The sequence below is a fragment of the Falco punctatus genome (genome assembly GCF_963210335.1).
Source record: "Falco punctatus genome assembly, chromosome: 1".
Lineage (NCBI taxonomy): Eukaryota > Metazoa > Chordata > Aves > Falconiformes > Falconidae > Falco > Falco punctatus.
The window spans coordinates 5,188,732-5,214,202 of NC_137580.1; the positions used below are offsets into that span (position 1 = coordinate 5,188,732).

The 25,471-nt window shown below is 39.7% G+C and overlaps 1 protein-coding gene across 1 annotated transcript in view; it reads left to right on the forward strand.

Moving 5' to 3' along the window:
- BBS12 (Bardet-Biedl syndrome 12) overlaps positions 1–23,248 on the forward strand; it is a 32,627-nt gene extending 9,379 nt beyond the window's left edge. Inside the window, 3 exon segments of the mRNA XM_080373817.1 lie at positions 1,968–12,954; positions 18,074–18,184; positions 19,552–23,248. Coding sequence (XP_080229943.1) covers positions 1,968–4,116 — 2,149 coding nt within the window. The 3' untranslated portion in view covers positions 4,117–12,954; positions 18,074–18,184; positions 19,552–23,248.
- The last annotated feature ends 2,223 nt before the right edge of the window (positions 23,249–25,471 follow it).

Consider the following 25,471-nt stretch of genomic DNA (forward strand, 5'->3'; position numbering starts at 1 on the left):
AGAGAAAATTTTAATAAAACAACTTGTAATTGGCTGCACTGAAGTCTGGTGGAAGTGCATTGGCCTGATAGAAAGCGCTGCGCTAACTAATCGATCTGTCTCAACTAGTCTTGGCTTCACATTCATTGAAATAAAAATGCCACCTTAATAAGCTCATATTACTGAGCTGAACCCTCATTTGGGACTGACTGGGGAGTAAGAAGTCCACTGTACTGGGAAACGGAAACCCCTTTCCCACTAGTCCTTCAGTAGTTGTCTCCGATCCAAACAGCAGGATGGCCTTCTGCCCAGAGCTACATGCCAAGGACCTAGGTAGTGAGAGAGCATTGCTTCACCTTTCAGCATAGCTGCTTTAGCTGTTTCCTAAATTTTGTGGAGAAAACCGCAAATTGGTTAGTCTTTCTATTAAAACAAAAGCAGGCTGATAGCAAACATTACTAGTTGAGAACTGCTTGGATTCAGAAACAGTGATCTCGGAGAAAAAGAAAAAAAAGCACCAAACCAACTAAAGAAAAAAAAAAAAACACCACAAAACCAACCAAATTACTGTCTTAGTAAATCCCTAAGAGAAATTGGATGGAATAATAGATTTTGGGGGGAGTGGGGGAAATATGTTTCATATTGGATTCCATGATCCAGTGATTATTATTTAATCACCTCAATGTGTGTGTTTGTTTCAAAATAACCTGTGATATTAAACTAAGGATTCCAGTTAAGAAAAACCCCCACTTTTTTTAATTTTATTTTTTAAATTTTTATTAATGGAAGTACTGATACAGATACATTGCACAACTAGACCATTATTACAAGATATTGCCAAGAAAAATTTTCAGAAAAATCCTTAAGAAAAACCTGGATGGAGGTTTTTTGGATGTGCATTCCTGGTGCAATTTTGAAGTCAAAAGTACCTGCTTATCTAAAAGTCCTTTTCAAGAATTGTTGATTACGGATAACCATAGACTAAAATAGACCCTTGGTGAATGATTCTTTCAATACTTCAGGATGTATCTAGTAATTGAAGGGAGATTCTGTTGTCAGTTTGGGCTAGACTAGAACTTCAGATCTGTCAGCATAGAAAGGTTATTTCTGACTGCCTACTCTGCTTTTTAAATTCACACTTTGTCTTCATTTGAGATAATACTTGTGTGGACTTCCAATAAGTGGGGCGGTAAAAGAGGTTTTTTGGATTTGGAATAGCTATGCAAAGGGGCCTTTAGGAAGATGAAATAAAAGGTTTGAATCTGAGCATAAAAGATGTATGGCTAAGGCTTCTTAATTCTTGGTGTATACTTTTTCACTCAAAAAAGAAAAAAAGAAAAGGAAGCTTTAGTTTAATTCATGTGGTCTGCCCCACAGGACTGTGGTGGGGAAGGGATTTCAAGGGAAAGATTTATTTTTGACATGTTAAAACTGAGTAGTAGATCAAAACTTTGAAGTCTTGGCAGTTTGGTTTGTCAGGTATGAAGAAGTGGCATTTCTTTTCATACTTAAGTACGGATGCATTCTAAATGGAATAAATAGAATTGGACTGAAATAAGTTTGATTATGCTTTTCCAGATTTGAAGGTTAAAGTCATTGGCATAACTATTGGTAACAAGATGGACTTCTACAGAGCACTTCTGTTCTGCACACAATTGTCCATTCTGCTCTACTGAACTTTTGCTCTAAGTAAGGCAAATAACTGAGATTCCAGATAACACGTCAGAAGAGAAATGGTAGCTCTATACAATCTGTACTGCTTCATGTTTAAGAAGCCACTGGAATTAACAGCATCTGTGCCAGCAAGAAAAAAATTCCATGGTATTTTAGCAATGCGTGATTTCAGCAACTATGTGCATCAGTGTCTCATAGTAAGTGCACAGGATGAAGAACTGCTGTGTTCAGTGTTAGATTTAAATTAATTCTTTGGTGATACGTGCTGTGGAGCACTCTGAGGATGGGGGAATAAGTTTGTGTTCTGTTCACAGATGCTGCCTGCTGCCCATGGCTTTCAGGGATGTCAATGCAAGAAGACATATCGGACTTCAGCAGCTCTCATCCTTAGCATTAGCTGGAAGAACATTATTGGGGCCAATGAAATCATGCAAATTCATCGTGGATGAAAGTACCAATGAAAGCACATTGATTTGTTCTGCTGTTAGACTGCTTGAAAGTTTGGATTTAACCAGTGCTGCTGGACAGCTGCTTAATGAAACCATTCAGGCACAAAACAAGGAGTTTAAGACTGGGATGAGTACCCTGTTGTTTCTTGCTGGTGCCTGGAGCAATGCCGTAGTGGAGTGCCTTCAGCAGAATGTTCCTGTTTCAGCAATAGTATCTGTGATGTCTGAGGGCTTGAGTTCTTGCTGTGAGAGAGTCCAGTGTCTTCAAATATCAATACGTGATGTAAATGAAGAACTGTGTTCTAGCAATGTTAGGCCAAATGCTTTTAAAAGCAAAACTTGCCAAAGTGGATGCGACAACCTTCTGAATCCTCAGATTCTCCTGTATTTTCAGAAAGATATTTCTGCACCAGAAGAAGTAAATCCTTGTTCCCATCAAGAAGATTGTTGTAATCTTAACAAGCACCTGGTTTCACCTTTGGCCGGCTTTGGTTCGGTAGGTCCTCTTGTCAAACCAGCGGGTGGCAAAAGTATGTCTGTGATTTCTGGAAGTGGTGGTATCGCATCCAGCTGTAACAAACAAAAGTTAACTCATAGCAGATACTTCAGCACTCAAGGAAAAAGTTGGTTTTCAAGTCAGCAGGGTAATTCTCAGGGATGCCTTTCAGGACCTTCAGCAGATCCATGTGAATGTTACGGTTTAGGACACCTGGCAATGGCTTTGAGCCATGGAAATCAAACTAGCTTGAAACTGCTACAAAGCATTGTTGCTTATCAGCGAGAAAGAGCAGAATGCAGTGGCTCTTTGCAGTTTAATACTGCAGAAATTGTGACATGCTGTTTACAGGGCCTCCCTGAAAACTATTCTTGTGTCTCCCCAGGCTTTGTCACATTAGTATCACCAGAACAAGCTGCTGTTATCAAATACTTTGAAGACAAACCTCTTCGGATTCTGCTAATGGATGGAGACCTAACTGAACAATATCGTCACTTAGGCTTTAACAGACCGCGTAACGTAAGGACTATATTGGAGCATCCTAGCCTACAGGAAGGCAGAGCAGGAGCCTTGTGGCTAAGCAGTATGTTAGATATTCTGATAAGCTTTGAAGTAAACTTGGTCTTGGTCAAAGGAAATGTGTGCGAAAACTTAATGGAAAGATGCATAGCGAACAGTATATTGGTAATCGGTTCTGTGTCTCGGAATGTGTTGTCTGTCTTTGGGGAGGTCACCCGCGCCCAGCCAGTGACATACCTCACCCAGCTGAATGCTGCTTGTGTGGGCAGCGGGGCCCAAGTGGAGCTGTGGAAGGCCTGCGATGGGCGTGCAATGGATCTGGGTGAGCTTGTGCCAGTCAGGATAAAAGTGCGAGGAATTCCCATGCTCACAGCCGTGCTTACCTCTACTGTCACTTCAAAGATGCAGCTTATTGAAGATGCGTTCTGGACTTCAGTGTATCGGCTCCATCACGCTTTAAATGATAAGAAGGTTTTTCTTGGTGGTGGTGCAGTGGAGCTCTTGTGCCTTAGCCACATTCAGATGCTTGCAGAACAACCTTTACAGACAGCAAATAAAAATGCTGTGAACGAGTTTCATAATTCTTGGCTGGCGGCATCTGTGACAGAGTATAAATCAGTTGTGCTCCAAGCATTAGCAAGCGGCTGGAAGCAGTATCTTTCAGTGGTTATGTGTAACACTGCAAAAGCTGCGTCGGAGTTGGAAGCATGTACCTCAGTTGATCATCACCTCAAAAAAGCAGCTGACTGTGGCTCTCCCTTAGCATATATACTGAAAGAATTTGGAAGAGGTGATCTGCTTAGGGGTGGTTCTGGTCCTTTTGCTGACCACGGAGAGGGTTTAAAGGTTTATGATAATGTTACAGCCAAGATTGAGGCATGGCGGAGAGCTCTAGACTTGGTGCTACTAGTGCTTCAAACAGATGCTGAAATTATCACAGGTCCCAAAAAGAATCAGTTATTGAACTCACATATGTCAAATGAATATATGTTTTTATAGGACTTGCAGGCTTTATAAGTCCATGAGTCAGTGGAAGAAGTCCAGGTGCAACGTACATTTCTTCATCATTTATAAAGCAAACATCTAGATGTGATTATGACGTTAGAATATAACAGCGAAAATCAGAATGTGAGATAGTCACAAGGTAGATAAGACACATCATTTCTAGAAATGGGAGTTAAATAACAAACAAAAATGACTTGTGAGTTTACCTCTAACCCCAGCCGTGCGTTTCTAACTACTGTCTGTGTGGACAGATTAATCCAGTCAAACTGACTTCTCCCATCTTATTTAGCAGAGCAGATGTGCAGTTCTTTTTTTTCATTATAATGAGGAGCACTGGGCAGGTGCATACATGTCAAGTCTAGTTGGAGAGAAGTTTGATACCCTGGATATGCTTATGTTCTGAACATGTGCTGTCTATATAAGGTGTTTGTTCTGTAAATTTTTCTTGTTGAATGTCTTTTAATGTCTTCTAAAGAGTAGGGATTTCTTATATAACATCGGCATACTTGTGTTAAATGAAATAATATATATAACAATTTTTAATTTCTTGCTCTTTCTGTACATTGCAAATGTAAAAGTTAAACTTGCAGTCATTTGTGAGTTACATTTTATGCTAAGAGATTGTATTAGTAGATTCTACTTTTGCATATTTATATGGGCCATAGATTTATTTTCAAATATATATCTGTAGGAATTTCTCTCATTTTGACATAAATGCAGGCTGAATCCTCTCTTTTGGTGTTATAAACTGGATGTATCCCTACACAAAGTTTTATTTTACATTGTGAGTTGGATTTTTAGATTATTTCCTTTGGGTTCTTTCAGTTATCTTTGCAGAAGGGAAAATATTGTTCTATGCTTCAGCTGTTGGCTAAAAACTGAAAACTAATCTATCACGATGATTGATGCAAGGCATTCTTACAGTGTTTCAGCACTTAAAATTCGAAAGCAGAGCCATGGAGAATTAGCACTTTGTTGCAAGAAAGGCGTGTGTAATTATGGAGAGGTTTTTTCTGAACTTGGCACTGTGTATCACACTTAAAGTGAATGAAAACAGAATGGAAAAAGAAAGGAAATGGTGATACTAAAGCAGATTCTTGCTCTTAGAACTTTCTCGTTAAAATGCTAATGGCTGGCAGTATTCTGGTTAAGCACTTACTAGTTGGGATGGCTGGTGCTGCTGGCTGCTTGGCTGTGGTGAAAGCTAAGAATTGGGATCATTAGAAGCAGCTTTTGAGTGTTGAAGTGACCAGAAGCCCTAACTTTATTTTTATGAAGACAAGAATCTTATCTAAATGCATTTTATCCCGGAGCTTTCTTCTGTGCTAGTATCAAATTATAAACTCAGATCTTTCATAGAGCTGTTTACCCAAGTGGTTCACAGTAGGTGTATGATCAATATATTCAGCATACAAGGAAAAGAAAGACACAGATGATGAAATTCATCCCCAAATATGATTTAGATACATATACGTATGTGTGTGTTAAAGTAGTGTTATACAGTATATTTTCAAAGGTTTCATTCAAAGTTCTCATTGCTGAATTGCATATTTTTATGTTTGTATTCTACTTGCATGTAACTGGAGGACTCTTAAGGAGGTTAAGGGAATAGCAGTTGCCTTTTAGAAATAGGAGAGAAAAACTTTTTTGTGTGTAGACAGCTATGCTTATAGTATTTAGGCATCTCTGACCTGAAACTGTTAATATTTTGGTTCTCTAACAAACTCCAGAATTCAGTGGATTTTGGCAGTCTCATCAGTACTGTAGGTGTTTATAATTTTAATTTGAAACAGTAGTTCCTAGCAGCATAGGGATCTAGTTATGTTAAAGTTTTGATCATCCTGCAATTAGATTTTCATTGTTAATCAGTTGGCAATTGATGTTTAACTGCTTGGCCACACTCTTGGTGTACTAAGACATGAGAGTGAAAAAGGTTGGTAGATCAAAAGCGGTAAAATGAGCTAGCGGCTGTTAGGTGAGAAAGAAATGGAAACACAGCATATAAATAAATATAAACAAAGTCTGCTGCTCTGCAAGTGGTTTCAGCTCATGTTTGGCTTTATACTGTTTTTCTTGAACCTCCAGTACTGAGCATTGCATAACCCCTGTTCCCAAGAAAAGATCCAGTTGCACTTTATTTGAATAATAGAGTTAAGTGGATTATGGAAAAACTGCATACATGAATTGCATTGAGGTGGTCCAAACATCTATTTATAGGGCTTTTAGACACTGAGAGCTGACACACCAAATGTTGAGAAAATCCAAAATGATGTAATTTTTCCAATCAGGCTTTTAAAAAGCACATAATGATATATTTAAATATTGTGATGCGGAGGTTTTCTGAAAAGCTGTCAGACCTTGTATCTTGATTATTTAACACTTGCTTTTCTACAGGCCAACAAAATGGAAAGTTTTCTAAACTAGCTAGATGTTGTATCCTGGATTACTTAAAATTATTTGCATTGATATGCATAGAAGATTAACATGCATGCTACCTTCAAGGCACACTTCTGCAGTGTGAAATTCAATGTATTTGTGTGGCTTCCTCAGCTTCAAATCTCTTAAATCTCTTTGCAACATAGAGTGGAGGTCCTGTGCATGTCTACCGTGGCTCTCAGCGCAGGGAATGATTGCAACAGCCATGGGCGATTCCAGCTTCTCCCAGGCAGCGACTCCTCCTAGGGTATACAAAGGCTGTTTGTGCAGAGTATGATGTGATGGAAGAGCTAAGCTTTTACATTTGACGTGCCTGGCAAATTGGAAAATGGCAGAGAATTTAGGGAAGGGATTGTCCCAAGGGGTAGGTAGCATCTCACTCCCTGCTGAAACCCTGTGCTAGCCAGGTGCCTCGTTTCTCCCTGGTATCCCAACATCATCCTTCCCAGCTCCCTCCTCCTGTTTAGGGCTGATGCTATTTTATTTAATATTTATAAGGCCAAATTTGTAGGCCTCTGGTCCATCACTGAAATGTAGTAGAGTTCTTAATTATAACAAGACTCTCATCCCAAACTGGATTAGCCCAGAGAGCACAGCCTTCTTGCAAATTCTGGCCCACAAGTATTAGAATTAGGAATGTGCTACAGAGCACTAGCTAGCAAGAAACCGGTGAGGTGTGTTTTAGTTGCACTGTTGAAGTTGCTTTCCTAGCTGTATACCTCTAGAGCTTACAGTGCAGGAACTACATCGGGGTTACTGGAAGGGGGTTTGTTGTTTGTTGCAAAGCCCAGTTCTCTGTACTTAGGGTACATGCTGTCTGGTTCCCCAGACGCTGGGAAGTCTGTCGGCTTTTCTTGCATTTCTTTTCAGTATTTGAGGAAAAACTTCTTTGTCCCTGTGCAAAGATGTTAACTTGAATCCCAAAGGCAGAAGGAAGTCTCAGTTGTAGGGTTTTCCTCAAGGCTTATGTCTACTGCAAAGTGACCTATTAGGTTCATCAGAGGATTAATTAGTTTATTTGCCTTGCTACAGCACAATGGGTAAAGAAAGAGTAAAGGAAGGGGGGATGAGGCTGTGTCTCAGATGGGTTCTGGTATGGCTCACTCTCTTCCCTTTGGATCTTCTCTCTAAATTCTCATGTGGAAAAACTGAAGTAAGAATAAATTAACTGTGTGCATGTATTTAGAGAGAGGGATTGTGTGTGACTGGTGCTCGCAGCAGGTGCTCCGGGGGCACGCACCAGCCTGGCAGGTGTCTGCTTGCTGCACCAGCTATCCCAACAGTGAGCTCTGCCACCCTGGCTGCCCGCTCCTTTGCTCGCTGTACGCTGGCTGCCCTGCCCTTTACCCACCCAAGTGGGGAGCTGGGTGTTTTCCAGCACAGGCAAAACTGAACCTCTCTGAGCCAGACAGCCTGGGGTCACCGATAGCTGGTTTTGGTTTTTATGGAGCCAGGATGGTTTGGAATGGCTTGGTGGGCAGATAGGGAAGCAGACTATTTGGGATGCTCTTCTGGGCTGCACTACCTCCACTTCAGTTATCCTGGGAAAGATTCAAGTATGGGGAGCAGAGTGGAATTTTTTTTAGAGGATTCAACATTTCAAAAATCTGCCTGCTGTCGTGTGCTCCTCACTCAGGAGGAACAGCATGGTTTGCTCTTTAGCTTAGAAACATCACTTGTCCAGCATGTACCCTTTCCATGCATTGGGCTCTGCAGTTAGTGAGAGTAGAAATTGCCTTTTGCTATGTTACTTTGGGAAACTGATGCAAACTCACACAAAAATATTTTTGAACAATGTGAAATAACACCAGCAGCTATAAATTAGGTCTTTCATATATCTTCTATACTCTCCAAGCACTCCTAGGCTCCCCAAAAGTGTCTCCAGGTGGAGTTAGTAGTTGCATTATCTAATTTAATAAGAAACAAGCTTGCTCTGGTGTCTTGTGTGTGGAAGCTGCCTAACCTCTATTTCCTTTTGAACTTCTTGATTTGTTCCTGCCCGTGTTTGTTTTAGAACAAATGTTCTCAGCATGTGGCTTGCCCACTGACAGTTTCCTGCTCTCTGCAGTGGATCAGAGTAGCAGTTTCTTGCAGCCAGCTTCAAGAGCCGACCTTCTTCCCATAACCAGCTTGGGCAGGACATCTACGGGAGTTGCACCGACTGTAACGGGTAATGAATGAAATGTATCATGATTGAAATTTTTTTAAAATCTTTTTTTCATGTTTATACTCCACCACACCCTGCTATGTTATAGTGCCATACTCAAATGTGACCGAGCAGCTGCTTCAGGGACGTGCTTGCTGTTGTTGGAGCCCGCAGTGTTGCCAGGATTGCTGTGCGCAACAGGCACTTTTGGGAGAACCTTTAATGGAGACTTATTACAAGCCCCTTACAATTTGTATAAGGCAAATTGACAGGAAGTATTAAATTGTTCAGTTGTTTTTCTACAGCTAATATAAAACAGGTATCTGGTACTGACTGATTATAAATGTTGGTTTTGTATCAAACCCACGGGCTTCATGAGGTATTTTTTGCTCTTTGAGGGGACCAGAGTATGGCAGGGTGTTCAAACGTTGGCACAGTGATACGTTTGCTCTGTCCCTTGCACAACTTCTTTACGTTAATTCTTTACTTTAGGGGTTCAGCTAAACTTCTTAGCTTTTGGTAATTTCCAGAATGTGACCAACAGTACTGCTGTTTCTACAGTACTTTCCTCAAAGTCACTTCTAGAAGTGTAACTTGCTGATAGCACTTTGAAGCAGAGAGAGTATATGCCAGTTTTATTTCTCTCTCCATAGATCAGTAAACCTTTTGAGATCAATCCCATACCCATATACCTAGAGCACAGCTTGACACGAAGTTGGAAAAATAAATAACTGACTAAATTCTGTCACAGCTGCAGGACAAAGACCCTTTTCTTTCAAGACAATGTGTTAACCCAGTAGAATAGATCTGCAGTTTTAAAGGGCTTTTTCTTTGTAGATAACGTTGCTCCAAGAGCTAATATCCACAGGGATAATTTCAGCACAGTTGAGGGGAAAGTGAAAACAGTTCAGGTATGTGCACAAACTAGAGACTGGGTTTGATCCTAAATAGTGGAAGGAAAAAGAGAACACACTAACCCATCTATTTTGGCTTCCTATGTTTATTCTGTTAGTAATATCCATTTCCTTAGACTTCTGAAAACACCCACAGTGGTGTCTTTAGCTGCATTTCAGTGATGGTTCACTGTGAGTACTGGGATTCAGTTTGTTGCATTGTGTTCCTGAAAACTTTTGTTATTTTTTGCTGTTCTTTCTGTTTTGAAAGATGCAGTTAGCATTTGTGGCTGTCCATCTATGCACATTTTGCAAATTCTGGACTCTGTATTCCATGGTGGCTAGCAGAGCTGGAAGTGTGTGATGTGCATTACAGTAATCTTTGAGAACATAACCTGAGTGGGATGGAACCTTCTGCAGGTCCTTACAAACAAGTTTGCAACACTTGCAGGCACAGCAGGGACTAGACAGAAGCGTGTAATCAGAGGGAGCAATGTCTGGGGTGCACTCCCTTTTCCAGGCTGCAGCATGCGTGTCAAGATTTAGCAGAGGAACAAAAATGAAGTTAATAGCCACATGTCTGCAGCGTTGAGTACTTGGGTGGCTTCTGAAAAGGCAGTTTTTCTTAGAAGGCTGTTTCAAGCTTTTGCTACTTGAAGAAATTGTTAGTGTAAAGTAGTCACAGTGAAGCTTCCTGGAGACTGACTAATGTGTGATCTCTGTGGCCCAAGTGTTGGCCACAGTGTTCACCTTCTCCTTTGCATTAGTGCGTTTGAGCTCAGAGCACTGAATCCCTACAGAGGATGTGACAAGGAGCAGCCTGAGCAGCCTTGGGGAGGGACAGTACATAACAGCTGGATGGTTCAGCAAGGCCATGCAGAAGAGTGATCAGCGAATTTGTTAATGCATGGATTTACAGATAGAAACACTGTCGAGCGGCTCTGGTGGTCTAGAGAGCAGTTGCTGAAATGGGGAACGTGTAGAGAACCTGTACAGGCTTCAGTGCTGGCTGCAGTGGTTGGGAGCGGGAGAGGGGGGAGTGACAGGGCCTCACTGTCACACGCAATTCAGGGAGGGGCAAGGGGAGGTCAGGGAAGAGGTGCTTCCCCAACTTCTCCCTCCGCATCGGGCCCCCAGTGGCCCTTGGGAAGTGGTTTCATGTCACATTCAATCCAGCGCCAGGTTCACCAGCACCATTCCGAGCAGCTCCGTGTTCCCATGGTGAGACATGCTCGGGAGGAATGCTTGCATGCTTTTCAGAACAGTGGAAGGAACGGCTGGGCCATGATGATGTGCAGATTGTGAAAGAGCTTATGGGAAGGGGGAAACCAAGGCCTGTATTTGGGTTCCCTGCCTGGCAGAGAATCAAAACAAATGTAAAAATGTGTTTAGACGGAAAGGAAATATTTCCTTGGGGACTAAGTGCTACTCCAAACAATAGGATTGTGTTTTAATTATTGCAAGAGTATAAAAGATAGCAGGCCATTTTTATTTAGAATAATAGGAAGATTGGACCTTGACTGTCTTTTATTTCAGCTCAAATCAGTAGACCGGGGTTTCGTTCTATTCACAACTTTTGTCCACTGTATTGTGAGACCAGATAGTTAACCAGTGTTGCAGATTTGGAGAGATGACTGAAAATAACAGAGTTGGTGAACTGATTTATTTCCAAGGTGTAATCTGAGTCGCTGTTTTCACTGACTTCAAAACAAAAACGAACAACAGAACCCCCCTATTTGTTAGTACTGGGGAGCCAAAATAACTTCAAAGGACTTGCATAAAATAAATTTTACTTGTATATCTACATATATATACACATTCTAGAGCAGAGCAGACACAGTTTCTTAGTTAGCAATAGGAACCTGAAGTCTAGTCATACAGTCCTGAACTAGGGCAGTTAATCTGTTCACCTTCTGCTTGCTTCAAAGAAAACCATCAAAATACCTCCTTTTTCAGAATAAGTATTATCGGTAAATCCTAATTTTGCCCAAGAACAGTCTTGTAATGGGACAACCCCTCCACTAAATTGAAAGGAATTATGTCTTGTTTTGGATATTCATTCCTGTATTTCATTTGGTGCTCCCTGCATTTGTAGTTCTGTCTGTGGGTTGCAGCTCAAAGATACGCATATTTATGCAGATACTGTTTTAGGGGAAGCAGTTGTGAACACAATTCTATGTGTATAATTCCATATTGGTATAATGTCTGATTCCTTACAGTGATACCTTGCTCAAGGTAAGGGGCAGTGCTCAGTACCTCACTTCTCCCTGCCCTTCATCCCTTAGTTTATGTAAGCACTGTTTAAATAACCATCCCAAGCATATCATTCCAGTTCCTCTAGTTCAAGGATACTTGTTTTCTGGAGCCATTTATCTGTGACGCTATGTTAATGGCTGCCAGAAGCCAGGAAACATAGATTTAATTGGCAGTAAGAGAGCTTTACTGGAAATGACGACCAAATCTTTCTTTGTTTATCTGAACTGCCAGGTGGTTAACTCAAGAAATGGTTTTATGAGTGACCCTGCAATTATTCTATGCAATTATTCTAGCTTGTATTTTTGAAGTATTTGACATCTCAGAGAAGCGTTGTAAATAATCTCAACAGAATTGCTAAATGTCGGATCAGTAATTACTATATATGGAGTTGCTGTGGCTAATGTGGGAACAGCTTTCAAATCTTAGCTCCAGTGATGGATATTTGGGACTGTTCCCCAACAGAGCTTGAGGAGGACCTCCAGCTTTCGAGATTCCTCTCTCAACCATTAACAAGGCCAGTGCAACTGTGGAAGAAGAGGTGAGTTTCAGAGCCAGGAGAAGCTGGGGGAAATGTATTAAAATTGGTGATTCCAGTGTCTCTTAATTGTTCAAGTCAGATCATTAAACAGACTTATTCTTAAACTACTGTAGAAAGGTCTTCCAAAATACAGTGGCTGATTTAAAAGTATGTGACTTCGGTCTGTGCCAAGAGGTGCTGCTTTAATTAACTGTGTTTGCTTACCTGTAAAATAGAACTTTAGACTGCCCTACGGTGTGATACTTTGCATTTAACATGTGGCCATGATGTGAAGAGGCATTATACAAATAAAATGTTCCATTCCCTGCCCTCCCTCAAATGCTTACATCAGTCTCTCAGCTAACAAGTTAAAATAGGATTTGTTATTTATTCAATTTTCTTTTAAAAGGCCAGTTGAGCTGTTTTATTTCTATGTGTTGCTTTGAGCCACTACCACAAATTCCATTCTTGAATGAGAATTTACAGATTCTTTTAGTGATGAGCATGTGTGACAAGATATTATTTTGCTGATTTGTTATTCTCAGGGGACCAGAGTGGAAGACTGAAGAAGGAAATCATCTTCGGTATGAATTAATACAGGAACCAATCCCCTTTTCATTAAAAAGTCAGTGAAGTGTCCATTGCTTTGGGGAGTTAAAAGGCTTGGTCCCTAATAAACAGATTGCTGCAAAAGTGCTATTGTCCTTACTCACTCTTCTGAATACTGGAAAAGGGTGTCTTTTTGATCTTTTCTTAGTGGAAAGAAACATAAAATCAGGGCTTGCTAATGCTGATGGGTACAATCTTCATTAAAAGCCACTCTTTCTTGAATGAGCCTCTAATTAAAGTTCTAATAGCAATTGAGTACTTAATGATGACCTGGAAAAAATGTGTTTCAGAGATGCAGTAGGTTGAGCCATCCTTTCCACGGCAGAATTTGATGAGGATTAAGAGCCCAGCATCCCTAGTAGTTAAGGATGTCTCCTTCAGGGAATGTCACTTAGGGAGAACAGTCAGCTTTGGAGACAGTCATACCCAGCTCTGTTTGTTATCTCTAAAACTGCAAATTCTGTATAGAGAAGAAACTCTTTACTCTGTTCATAGAGTGTGTAACAAAATGAGGCCTTGGATAACGCATAGGAATCACAATTACTGTAGTAATGGAAGAATGTTTGATGTTACTTAAGATTTGGTTTCTTCATCTTGAAAGAAATTTCCTTGATCTGCAAACCTGATAAAGCTGATGGAATTTGTCTAAAAGCCTCCTGCATTCCTTGGCTATACAAAATTCTCACAAGTCTGCACGCTGTAAGGATAACATCAAGAATTGCCTTGTCCTAGGAGGGTGGTAGTAAACCTTGACAATGAGCACAGTAGCTCTTTTTTGGAATACAGGGCGAAGATCAAACCACAGCAGTTACAGTGTGCCGAGTAGAGCTGCTAGTAGTCGTACAACATATAGTGCAAACTCAGTAGAGCAGAATGGTTCTTCTACATGCATACTGGCAGGATGGAATGAATGTCATCTTTTTTAATACTCTGGAAATGAAATGAGACTGCAGTATAATGGGGGGGTGTGTGTGTGTTGAGTTTCACTACTTTTTAATATATCTTTTAAAGAATTCCTTATAATCTGCAATTGTATACTTTACATATGATCTCTTTATTTTTGGCTTTATTATTAATCTCTACTGTTGGATCTCTGTTTATTCGTCTCGGTCTGGCAAAACTGTAAGAAGTCGCCCCTTGTCGTGTTTCCTGTATTGCTGATGTGATAAAGTGCTGGGTCGGGCATTTTTGATAGCAATAGTTTTAATATCGCAAGCAGAAAATGAACAAACCTTAATGCTGCAAGTTCGAGGAGAATCCTTACCTCTTCTCTTTGGTTTTGTTGGGGTTTTTTTGATTGTTGGTTTTTGGGTTTTTTTTAAAGTGGAAACTTAAATTGCTTTTTTAGAATTATGCTTTCATCCGTGTCTGGCTCTTCCCCTTCTCTATTTGCTCGAGTCCCCAAAATTAGCAAGAGTAATGTTCTAGTTTGGAGTGCAATAGGAAAGAATAACTTGACTTTCTAAAATGTAATAAACAGTGCAAGACCTGGAACAAGTACAAAACCTTCAGACAAGGTGAGAGCCCCCAGAAGAATACCTCTATTCAAAATGTCTGTGGATGTCTGCAAATAGTGCCAGGAGCTTAAGTCTTGTCCTTTTCCTTTCCAAACATGTGTATTAGGTTTTTCTTTAAAAATACATACTGTATCCTTGAACTCTTCCACGCTTCTAGTCAAAGAAGGTAGTATTTCCTTTAGACTAGTTGATTCATACATAAAATAAAATCTGTGAGACATTATTTTGGTCTCGGTTGTTTCCCTCTTGTGATATTGAGTGAAAAACAGTCTTTTTGAAATGTTCGAGCTTTGAAAAACAGCTAATGTTTTTAGCTATTGAGTGTTTTTACTGTGGGCTGTAAAAATAAAGTGCTTTTAATTATGCTTCCTTTAGAATAGATTTATACTTTATTTTGCCTTCGTTTGTTTACAATTTCATTGCTTTCAGCAGGAATCCTAAATAGATGAAAACCTACCTGCTTTAGTTCAAATATTTATCTGAAAAGAACTCAAATTTCTTGAGGAGAAAATACTTCACAAGTTACCTGGCTTGACATCTCCGGAATTTCACTGGGTTTAAATCTGTTTCGAACTGAACCAATCCAGCTTTGTTTTAAATGTCACTTACCCTCTAAGACCTGTATGGTGCTACACAGCAAATCTTCTCACAAGGTCAGCATCGTGCTGAGGTTCTCCTCTGGGTCACCCCCAGGAGGCTGGTTGTCAGCCCACTGGGATGGCTCAGTTCCCCAGAGCAGTCTTGCAAGCCAGAATCTGGCCCAGTAAGGGTCCTCATTCAGCAAAATACTCTGTACTGTGCCACTAATAATAATTAGATAAATAGCCTGATCAGCTATCAGGCTCTATGTTTATCTCTGAACTGTGGGACCCACAGTAACATGGGGCTAGTCTTCCCCATGCATGCAGCAGTTGTAAATTTTTTTTTTTTTTTTTTTTTTTTTTTTTTTTTTTTAATCCTACGTGGGTTGCTCTGCCAATACCTCCTCATAAAGAGAGAAGCACAGTAAATCTGCTGAGGTGACTTCGCCTGTTGCTTTTCTTTCACTGCACTTTACTTCTCTTTTGTTTTTAAATTGAACCAATTATAATCTTCCCTCCTCTTGTGTGCAACAAAGTATCTGCTTTACAGACACATCAAAAAGGTTTTATTTTGTGTTGGAAGCTCAGCTACAGACTTACCTTTTCATAATGCCTGTAGGTTAAATTAATGTAAATAAATCCCTTATATCACACAGTAGGTTCTGTATCTATGTCTCTAAATGCACATGGGATGATTTCCATAATATGCGTAGCAGATCACAGTAATTTCTTCCTTAAATATGGGCTTTGTCATTCTTTTGGGGTCAAATATGACGGAGTGAGAGACTGTTGTTTCATGTGTCATCTGTTCCACCTGGGTGGCACCCATCTGTTTGAACGTCACAAGCAGAGGCTAATTTTTTAGCTGTGCTGTTGCCAGCAGCCTAAGAAGGATTCTTTGTGGCATTTATTCCTTTTTATTTGCCTTGAAACCACCGCTGATTACAGCCTGAGTTTCTCTTTGCAGTCTGTTGAGAACAATAACAAAAGTCCCACTGAAATTTAGCTTCTGGGAAGGAGTTGTCAGTGGTCTAGGATTTATTCCTGTATTGCTTTACTGTATCACCATTTTTATTAGCTGATAATTTCATGTTCATTAATGACAAGACAGTCACACATTATCTTCTACAGCAGAGGCCATCTCTACATAAGCAGCTTTTAGTATTAAAAATGCAGGCAAGAGAGAATTCCTCCTAGGCCTCCAAACTGTGCATGGAAGGAAGGGATTAATATAACGATGATGGCCTCATCATCTGATCTAGCCTCTTAAATCCTTTTGGATGTGCCAGCTCCAGAAATTCTTCCAACTTACTTTCTTCTTATCCCCTCTGTATTCTGCTTCTAACAATGTCTTGTGAGAATGACTGCAACAGATCAGAAAATGAACTTGGTTTTGAATCACATGTGAAATTGGCAAGAAAGTGAGGGACTTGAAGCCAAACCCCACAACATCCTCAGATATGAAGTATTTGGGATCAAGATTCCAGTGTTTGCTTCTGAGAAGAACTAGGGCTACTTGTGATTTGCTGCAATCACTTAGGAGTTTTCAGTCCTGTAAAAGAAGTGTCACTGAAAATGAAGTGGATGTAAGACAGAGTCACTGTGTGGCCTTGCCTGGAGGCCAGTACCAGCAGTGGATGGGGCTAGCTCCTTGATTTAACGTGTAAGCCAGGCCGTAGAATATCATGAGTCAGTTTTTTTGTTGCTTCTGTTTTGGTTTGTTGTTTTTTTTTAGGAAGTTGATTACCCAGGGTTGGCGACAGTTGATATTTGGGATACCCATGGAAAACATGACCTTCTCAAACTCCTGCATTGTCTATGAGGTCTGCAGTGTGCGCTATAGGGAACTAACTGCCTACAGGCTGTGCTGCAGTCTCAGAAAGAACTGCTCTGGGGAAGGATGTGTTGTCATTCTTCCCTTTCAGGGAGAAAATCCCCATTCACATTTTTCCAGTTTTCCAGCATTGCCTATCTTTTGTTAACCAAGTAAGCTTACCTGGAGGTAGGTCTTTAAAGGTTTTGTACTTTACTGTAACTATGAATATCTGCTCATTGCCTTGCAGGTGTGTTTGTGGCAGCAACGACCTGCTGCACTACAGCAGACTAACAATAAAAGGCAATTCCTTTATGAGAGGTTTTGTAGTCTCAATTACAACAGATAATCTCATACCATTACATCAGACATAATTCTGAAGGCATTACATATTCCTAATATTTCAAACTATACTTAAGAGATTGATATGATACGTACGTTGCAGATTTTACATTAATCTGAGGCAACTCAGTTCCACAAGAAATTCTGGAGACAAGTAACCATTTAAAGTCTAAAACTGCTCCACTGTTGTTATTGCTTTTTCTTTTCATTTTTAAATCTTGCCATTAAAAAAAAAAAAAAAAAGGCAAAAGGCAAATACAGACCATCTGTGAAACACAAATTGTTAAAAGCTGCATCCATGAGGATCTCTGGGCAGCGTGCCATAACACAGCTAAGCATTCAGCCAGCATGATATAATTATAAATTAAACATCTCTAAATAAAACAAATTCCAACTTGAAAATAAAATAAAAATCTAGCAGACTTCTGCTTGTTTCTTTGTGGTAGAGGATCATGATAATCTCAGTTGTAGAAATTACTGCCTATCTTCCTGCATACTGCAAGGTCTGTGGTGTCTGCATGCTGTCTATGAGTGGGGGTTCGGAGGGAGCACCTAATCAGGCATTGCTCAAGTCCGTATTTCAGTCAAAAGAGACTGAATTCAGGAGGATTTTGAGCAAGTCTGCAGCTTACTGGGTTTTTTAGAGGTACTACGTAATGGCATGTAATGATACTCTACGTTTACGACATGTATAAATGTGCCTCCTGTTCTGGAAAATCGTATGTTCGGGTCATATCAACAAGACTTGTTTAAATAAAGGGTCATTGACAATGATATGTTGAGATGTAATCTTTTCACACTTAAACTAGAACAGTCTCTAATACTTTCTCATTTCCTGTAGGTATTTTGGTAACATACCCTCTATCTTTTATCTGAAGGAACATTTTGCATTTAATGTTTGACACAACCCTTAAGCCAAATTGGATCAGGTGGCTCTTGGGACATGCTTGAGGTAAGTAATCTTTCAGCAAAGTCATCTTAAGTATTTGTAATAACTACTTATGTTATAGTTTACTGTTGTATTTCCAGGAGGATCAAGAGTAACAAATGGAAACTTTAGTTACTAAAAAAGAAAAGTCAGAAAAAGAACTTCAGTCTTGTAAATAAATGAAATGGATGCTGACATAATGTTTAAGATTATTACTGAACTTTTTTTTCATGTAAACCAGACTTATTTTTTAATTTTCTGTGCATGCCTCTGTCTTTCACAGAGTAATGTTACCTTCAGTTTTAGAGGTTAGATCCATGTTAAATAGATCTTTCTCCATCAAATCCAGAAGTATTCAATTGGAATTGAAGATGACTATAATAAAACAAACAAAACTCTCCAGAATAAAAGTTCTTTATATAGATCAGATTAATCATAAGACTAATAAACAGATTACTTTATCATGGAGGTTCAAAATAGCTGCAAGAAAATAGTTTGACCATTCAAGTACAAAATGGTGCACCAAACATTACACAGTTTTTGGAACCTTCATAATTAAAAAACAAAACCAAAACCCTCTTGCTCATATAAATAATCCTAAATTGGTTACTAAGACGTTTTGAGTAGGAAAAACTAAATTTTGTGCTTTGAAGAGGAGCATAAACCAATGGCCTTTAAGGGAAGGCTCATCAGGTGAGTTTTCTGTGGATGTTGGTGTCCATGGTAAACACAAGTACAGTAGCAAATATTAAAATTCAAGCTTTTGTGCTTGCTGATTAGATGCTTCGTTTTTCCTTTATGACACTGTCATAGAAGTAGAGACCACGTATTTTATTGAGAATTTCTGTACTTGGTTCTGGAACTTTAACCCTATTTTTTTCTTAATTTTTCAATACCTTTCAAGGGATGTGATTAATTTCAGAATTCTGTCTGATGTGCATTGTAAGCTTTACTTTGATCATAACGGCTTTTGTTTCTGATTGTAAGCTCCTTAACTTGAAATGTCTTCTGTTTTGTGGTAAGTAGAAAATCTACTTTCTTTCTCTTTCCTTTCTAGTTTTAAAAAAGCTGCAACATTCATAATAGCTTATTACTGTTCACTCTCCTAGAAAGAACAGGAATTGGAGCTCTGACAGGAAGTAGTTTAAAAATAAAAATAGAAAAGTAATGTAGTGCGGTGACAAAGGTTGTATTTTGTGATCTGCCAAATATGTAATTCTGAAGCAATGAACAGGTGAGGTTCTTAGTCCTGTTTCAAGGTGGTATAAATATACCACCGGTGTATTTCTTTACTAGGAAGGATGGCTGGGGAAATCATTGGTATTCTTTATATCCAGCCTGTTCATCTCCATACTCTCCTCCCACTTCTCAGCTCTTTCTTTGTTTCCTAGGTGTATTAAATCAGCAAGTCTTAGCACTGCTGTCATCTGGTCTGTACTTCCTGGCTCTCTACCATCTGAAAAACTGTTCTCTGGACAAACTGGATTCTGGAGGAAGTCTTCTGTGAGCCTCACAGGACAACGTGAACAGCGGCAGCCCAGTCCTGTTGCGCTTAGTCAACTTAAAATGACAGCTGCTGTTAATAACAATTAGAACTTGTTAACACCGGTTGCATTGGTGAGTCTTATGAAATAAATGTTGCCTTGTTAACTGGTTATTTAACTGAAGTAACATATCAAGCAGCCAGCAACAGCAGTGACTGGAGAGAGACTATGAATCCAACTAACTTCCCCCACTTTCAATTCTTCAGAGACTGTTTATTGAGATTTTTCACTTTCCAGTGAATAAGAAATGCTGAGTAAAAGGATATTACATAAATTGGCTGACATTTGCAGTGGACTAGCTAATTCTTGTTGCCTTGTGTGTGTGGTGGCTGTGTGTGTATGTGCACGAGCCTGGTATTGTCAATGAGCTCCTGACCCACTCTCCTCTGCTCCCAGCAGGCTGTTGCGATACTGAATTTGGGGGGTTACGTAAGAGACGATCCAGGAAAACATGCTGAGCTATCTGGAATTTACCCTCTTTCCTCCATTGTGTCATACACTTAAAAAAAGATATTATTTTGGGGGGGGTTTGTTTTGTGGTTTGCTGGGTTATGTCTCATCTGAAAAAATTATGTATGTCTGTCTTGGGGAAGGAATTGGGTGTACCAAAAGACTTTTGCTTGCTTCTGCTTTCCATGGGCTGTGGCTGTAGCCCCTGGAATAAAAAAAAAAATCTGTTCTGTCTCTAACAACTGTGAATTGAAAATTAACAAGGGCAATAGTGCACCAAAGCGGGGGGGGGGGGATAAAAAAATTAGGGCTGTATCTTTACCCTAACCTATAGAGCAGTACAACTGCTGTGCAAATGGCAGCTGCATCCTGGGAAAAGGCTAGCAACAGGTGCTATGTCTAAGAACAGTTACTCTTTTCTTCTTTATGACAAATTATTTGCCTTAAAAAGAAGTAATGTTGTGAGATTATGCTTTATGGCCAGTGAAGATGGAGTCATTTCTAGTGAGAATAGATTGATGTGAAAATCATAAAATGCGTTCCAGTGAAAGAAAGCACGTCTCATGCATTTCAACATACGAACATCACTTGTTTGCTATGTGTAACCCTCCTCTGAATTGCGCTGATTTTGAATGCTGTTTCATAGTCCTACATATTTGTAAGGTTGTTTTTTTTTCCCCAACAAGTTTTGGTTGGTCTGTCTTAAAACGCCAGAAGCACACTATAGTAGAATTTTCTTATACTAGCCTGGAACAGTACGGTGTTATTTCATTACACGTTATTTTTCTCCTGTTGCCTGCGTCCTTAATCCTGATTCCACTGAAGTTTCATAGCAAATGTCTTACTGATACTTGTTTTTTTCTTTTAAAGGCAGTTGGGATCAGACCTCTCTGCCCTGTCTCTGCTTTGTAACCTGTTGAAGATACAGCTTTTAAGTCAGGAAATTCCTAACCATTCAGAGCTTTATCTTCTGCAGGTTGAAGCCAATGACAGTTTAGTTAACTACAAGAGAGCAGGAATTACAGTTAAATTACTCCCAGTACCACTGCTTTTCATATGCTAAGATCAATAGATCAAATTCAGTCATGAGGTAAGCAAATGCAACTCTTTGTTTATACTCATTTGTACCACACCTGAATTCTGGCCAGTTCCATTCAGTCTACTAAGCTAATTGCATTCAGTTTGTTCCAGTCATTTCATCTTATTGCTTACAGCTGACTTGCCTTTCTTGCCTGTAACCATCCTGGAAAAAAGACTTGCATCTGAGAGGTAATGTTATTGTGGTTTCAATTATCCCACATGGTAGTAATCCAAACATTGCAGTATATGCATAATCTTTTTTTTAAAGACAGTACACAAAGTTGACATAAAGAGACTGAAATAAAAATAGTGTATTCAGCGCTGATCTGTTTTATATGTGAGTGGAAGAACAAAGGTAGCCCACTTTGGTGATTTTAACAACCAAAACTATTCACCTCTGTCATCTCCTAAGACGTGATACAGTAATACACATGTGGCAGCTTCTTTCTTAGAGTGCTATGAATTTGGTGTTGTGTCCTGGGCATGTGGCAACCAAAAAGCATTTGTTCACTCCTTCATAAAATTTCTTTTTCTTCTTCTTTTCAGAAAAGTACTTCCATCTGCTAAGTACAGTTGCTTAAAAAATAACTGGATAAAACTACAAATGATGCTGACTTTTTTTTTTTAAACACAAATTGCTTCTTCATTATATTTGTCACATATTTATTCACTTGTCCTTACCGCATGTCCTACACCAAAGCAGTTTCACATATGTGATGCACAGGGCCAGGACTTCTTGTGAGAACTGGCTGGGAAATCAAAGGTCTTCAAACCAATGTCTGCCATGCTCAGGTGAACGTCTTGGATGGATTTTTAAGGGATTTGGATCAAGGCCTGAATTGGCTCCAGTCGTAGGGTGACATCCAGTCACCTAAATGACATCGAGTTTGAGATGCTTTATTGGTGCTTAACTGGGAGAGCATGGGAGAGGTTTTCTGGGAATCAACTGTTTAAAAATAGTAAGCAAAATGGAGATACCCTAAAATACTGATTTCTGTAGAAAGTTATGCTCAGGGTATTGAAGGTAAGAGTGTAAGGAGGAACAACAGAAAAGGTTTGATTTAAAGAGGCTTGTCATCAAGCTAACAACTCTAATGAAATAAATTCAATTGCAATCATCCCCTAAGTTTGAAAAAAAAGCGTTAAACAGAGCTCCCAAAATGGGTCTAATTGACTCATGAAAACACTCACTAATTGTGTATGTCTGGCAGTTATGTTACACTGGCTGGGCTGCACTAAATGTGGAATCAGTTCAAAATAATAGTTGAGCTAGTTGTGTAATAAAATCACAGGTTTTTGTTACACGATTATCCTAACTTTGTTACAGGCTCTGGAGAAAACATTCTTTGACAGTAACTCATTCCTTATATTGCATTTTTCACTTCTTCCCATATATATTTTTTCCTGCTCTCCTACCCCTAGCTCCTGAGAGCTTTGTTATGATACTTTACACTCTCATCTGATTGCCTTTATGGAGCATGGAGATTTCTCCCAGAAACCAGACAAGAGCACACGCTGTTAGATGCAGCAAAACATGAAAAGGGTTGGCTCTAGTGGTTACAGAAAAAGCATAAGGAAAGGCTCTTTTCTGGCTTTCCTAACTAAATGTCTTTGGGCTGTACTCAGCAGGTTCACTTTTCTATCCGTTCTTGTTTGTTCTGTTCTTTTATTTAACTTGCTAATAAAGTAGAAAGCTTGGTCTTCCCCTTCTGGTGGCTGTTGGGATGAGGCGACAGATTGCATTCTCCTCCCTCAAAATTTTGGAGTCTTGTTTGCTAAAGATCACAGCTCTCTGCTGCTCTGTTCTGCTCTCCATTTCTCAGCCACAGCTGGGAAAAATATTTATGCTCATCTCTATCTCTCTGGTGATTTAGCCACTAGGACTATAACCAGTGTTCCGTAAAAATAATTATGCCCGATAATAAAGTTGTGCATGAGATCATATTCTTAATCTGAAAATAAGTAGCACAGTTCTTTACATTAAAAAAAAAAAAAAACACACTCAAAAAGAAAAGTAGTGAGCAGTACATAAGCAAGAAAGGAGAACCATTGCTCAGCAACTAATAATGCCTTTTGGGTTACTTGGTATCATTGAGAAAAGGAGGTTGGAATAAATAATTGTCCTTGAAAGTCATCTCCACAGATATCTTTTATAAACATGAAGTAGTTGGTGTGGCATTGGTGTCATTATTTTACAGTATCTGTAACTGTAGGGATTGTGGCAAGACACCTATTTAGTGAAAACACCTATTACAGGAATTCTGTTCAGCACAAGCTGAAGTAATTTGATGTAGGGCCATAAAGGTTCTTGTGGACTTTTCTTGGGAACATGCAAGTGCCTCTAGGTAAAAATGTAGCTGTATCTTCATGTAATTGTTATCTGTATGCACTAAAAATAAAATCTAGAGATGACTGCTAAAGAAGTAAGTCAGTGGAGAGGTGCTATTTGAGGGGGGTGAGTAAAAAGCGATGTTATCCGAAATTCCAACCAAATAGGTGAGGTAGCCTGGGGATATATCCTGTGCACTCCTGCCACACACCTCTACACAGGGAGGCTTTGGGAGAGCTGCTAACTATGCATTTAACCTTTTCCTTTGCAAGGCAGACCCTTGCCTTCCCAGCTTTGAACAAACAACATCGAGGTAGCTTCAGAGAGGCCAGAGAAAACAATGGGTTTACTCCCGTGGGAAGTAAAAACCTAAGAGGAATGATTTCATCACTTTCTCCTTTCTTGTATTCAAGTCATCCCAGAGCAAATTTTCTTACATCACTGAAAATGAGAAAGGATGTTGGCTCTGAAATTTTAAAGTGCTACTTAATACCACCACAGTCTGGCTAGAAAACTCTAGTCTGTGAAACTGCCTGCCACCACCCTCCCGATTCATGTCTGGACAAACAGAAAGTTTTCCCTCATTGTGTTACGACGAGCTGACCCCCAGCCGCTGGCACCCACGAGCGCACACTCCAGCAAACCGAAGTTCCTCAAGGGATCCATTTCATCTGCACAGCTGAATATGGATTGTTGCTGTTTTGTACAAAGCTCACCATATGACAGATTACATCGTGCTTTCTCCGGGCCCACACAGATGGTGCGAGTGACTAACTGATGCCTCGATTTTGCACAGCCTACACACTGATGTCATAAGAAAAGGCTAATACCTCTGAGGTGAGTCTCCGTATTTGTTTGTATTCCAACAACAACAGTGGGAAATGCAACAATGGGGAAGAAATTAATGAAAGAAAAGGCCAACTTTGTGTTAGGAGCAACTGACATAAACTGTGATGTGTAACCCAATGAAAGGAATCATCAATACGGTCCTTTTAAAATAAATGAATCATTAGATGACAAAGCCCATAAATTGATTCATAAACTGCTGTCATTTTAATATGAAAACTCTGAGATTATTCTGTCTGAAAAATTGCAATTCGATTATGAATGGAAATAACAGCATTCATCTTGGCCAGGATGCCCAGACTATTTTACAGAACAGTCTTCTGAGCGCTCAGTTTTATGCATCCTTGTGTGTATAATAGATGCACGCAAACATATGCACTAAAATATGCTACCCAGCCACCTTGATTTGATTTGATTCCTTAGTATTGCAATGAATTTGACTTGCTGGTCTTTGAGGGAAAGGATTTTAATCATCATTTGCTGACTGAGTTTTTTGTTGTTTTTACAAGTTACTTGTTGGCTTCAGTGAAATGACTCAAGGTGTGTGATTAGTCAGAGTGAAAGCCCTTAGTATTTATGGCAATGAAGTTAGCTACGTACATTCTTGTTATTTTTCCCCATCTGTGAAGCGCTCCTGGATGATGTACGAGTTGGTGATTGGTTGCAGTTGCTGAGGTAATCTATGCAATAGTATCTTCTTTAAACACGCATGAAGAGTTTTGTAATAAACAGTTTTGCGATGAGCTGTATGAGGTTTAGGAGCTGTTTGGGATTTTCAGCCTTTTTGTCAGAAAGGAATTCCTGTGAGCTTGAAACTGAACAGTTAAAATTCCATCTAGTTTCACAAAATTTTAGAGGAAGCCTTGTGACTGAGTTTGTTACAACCATTAAACTTGTCCAGATGCTTCAGAATAGCCTCAGTTAGACCTTGTACACTGGAGGGCTGAAGAATATTTGAAAGGGAGGTACCAAGCAGGGCAAAAGCGCTTCCCTTCTCCTCTGCCCCCTTCTTCGCGTCCTGGGGATGGCAGGCCTGAAGCGATGTGACAGTGTGGGGTGGGG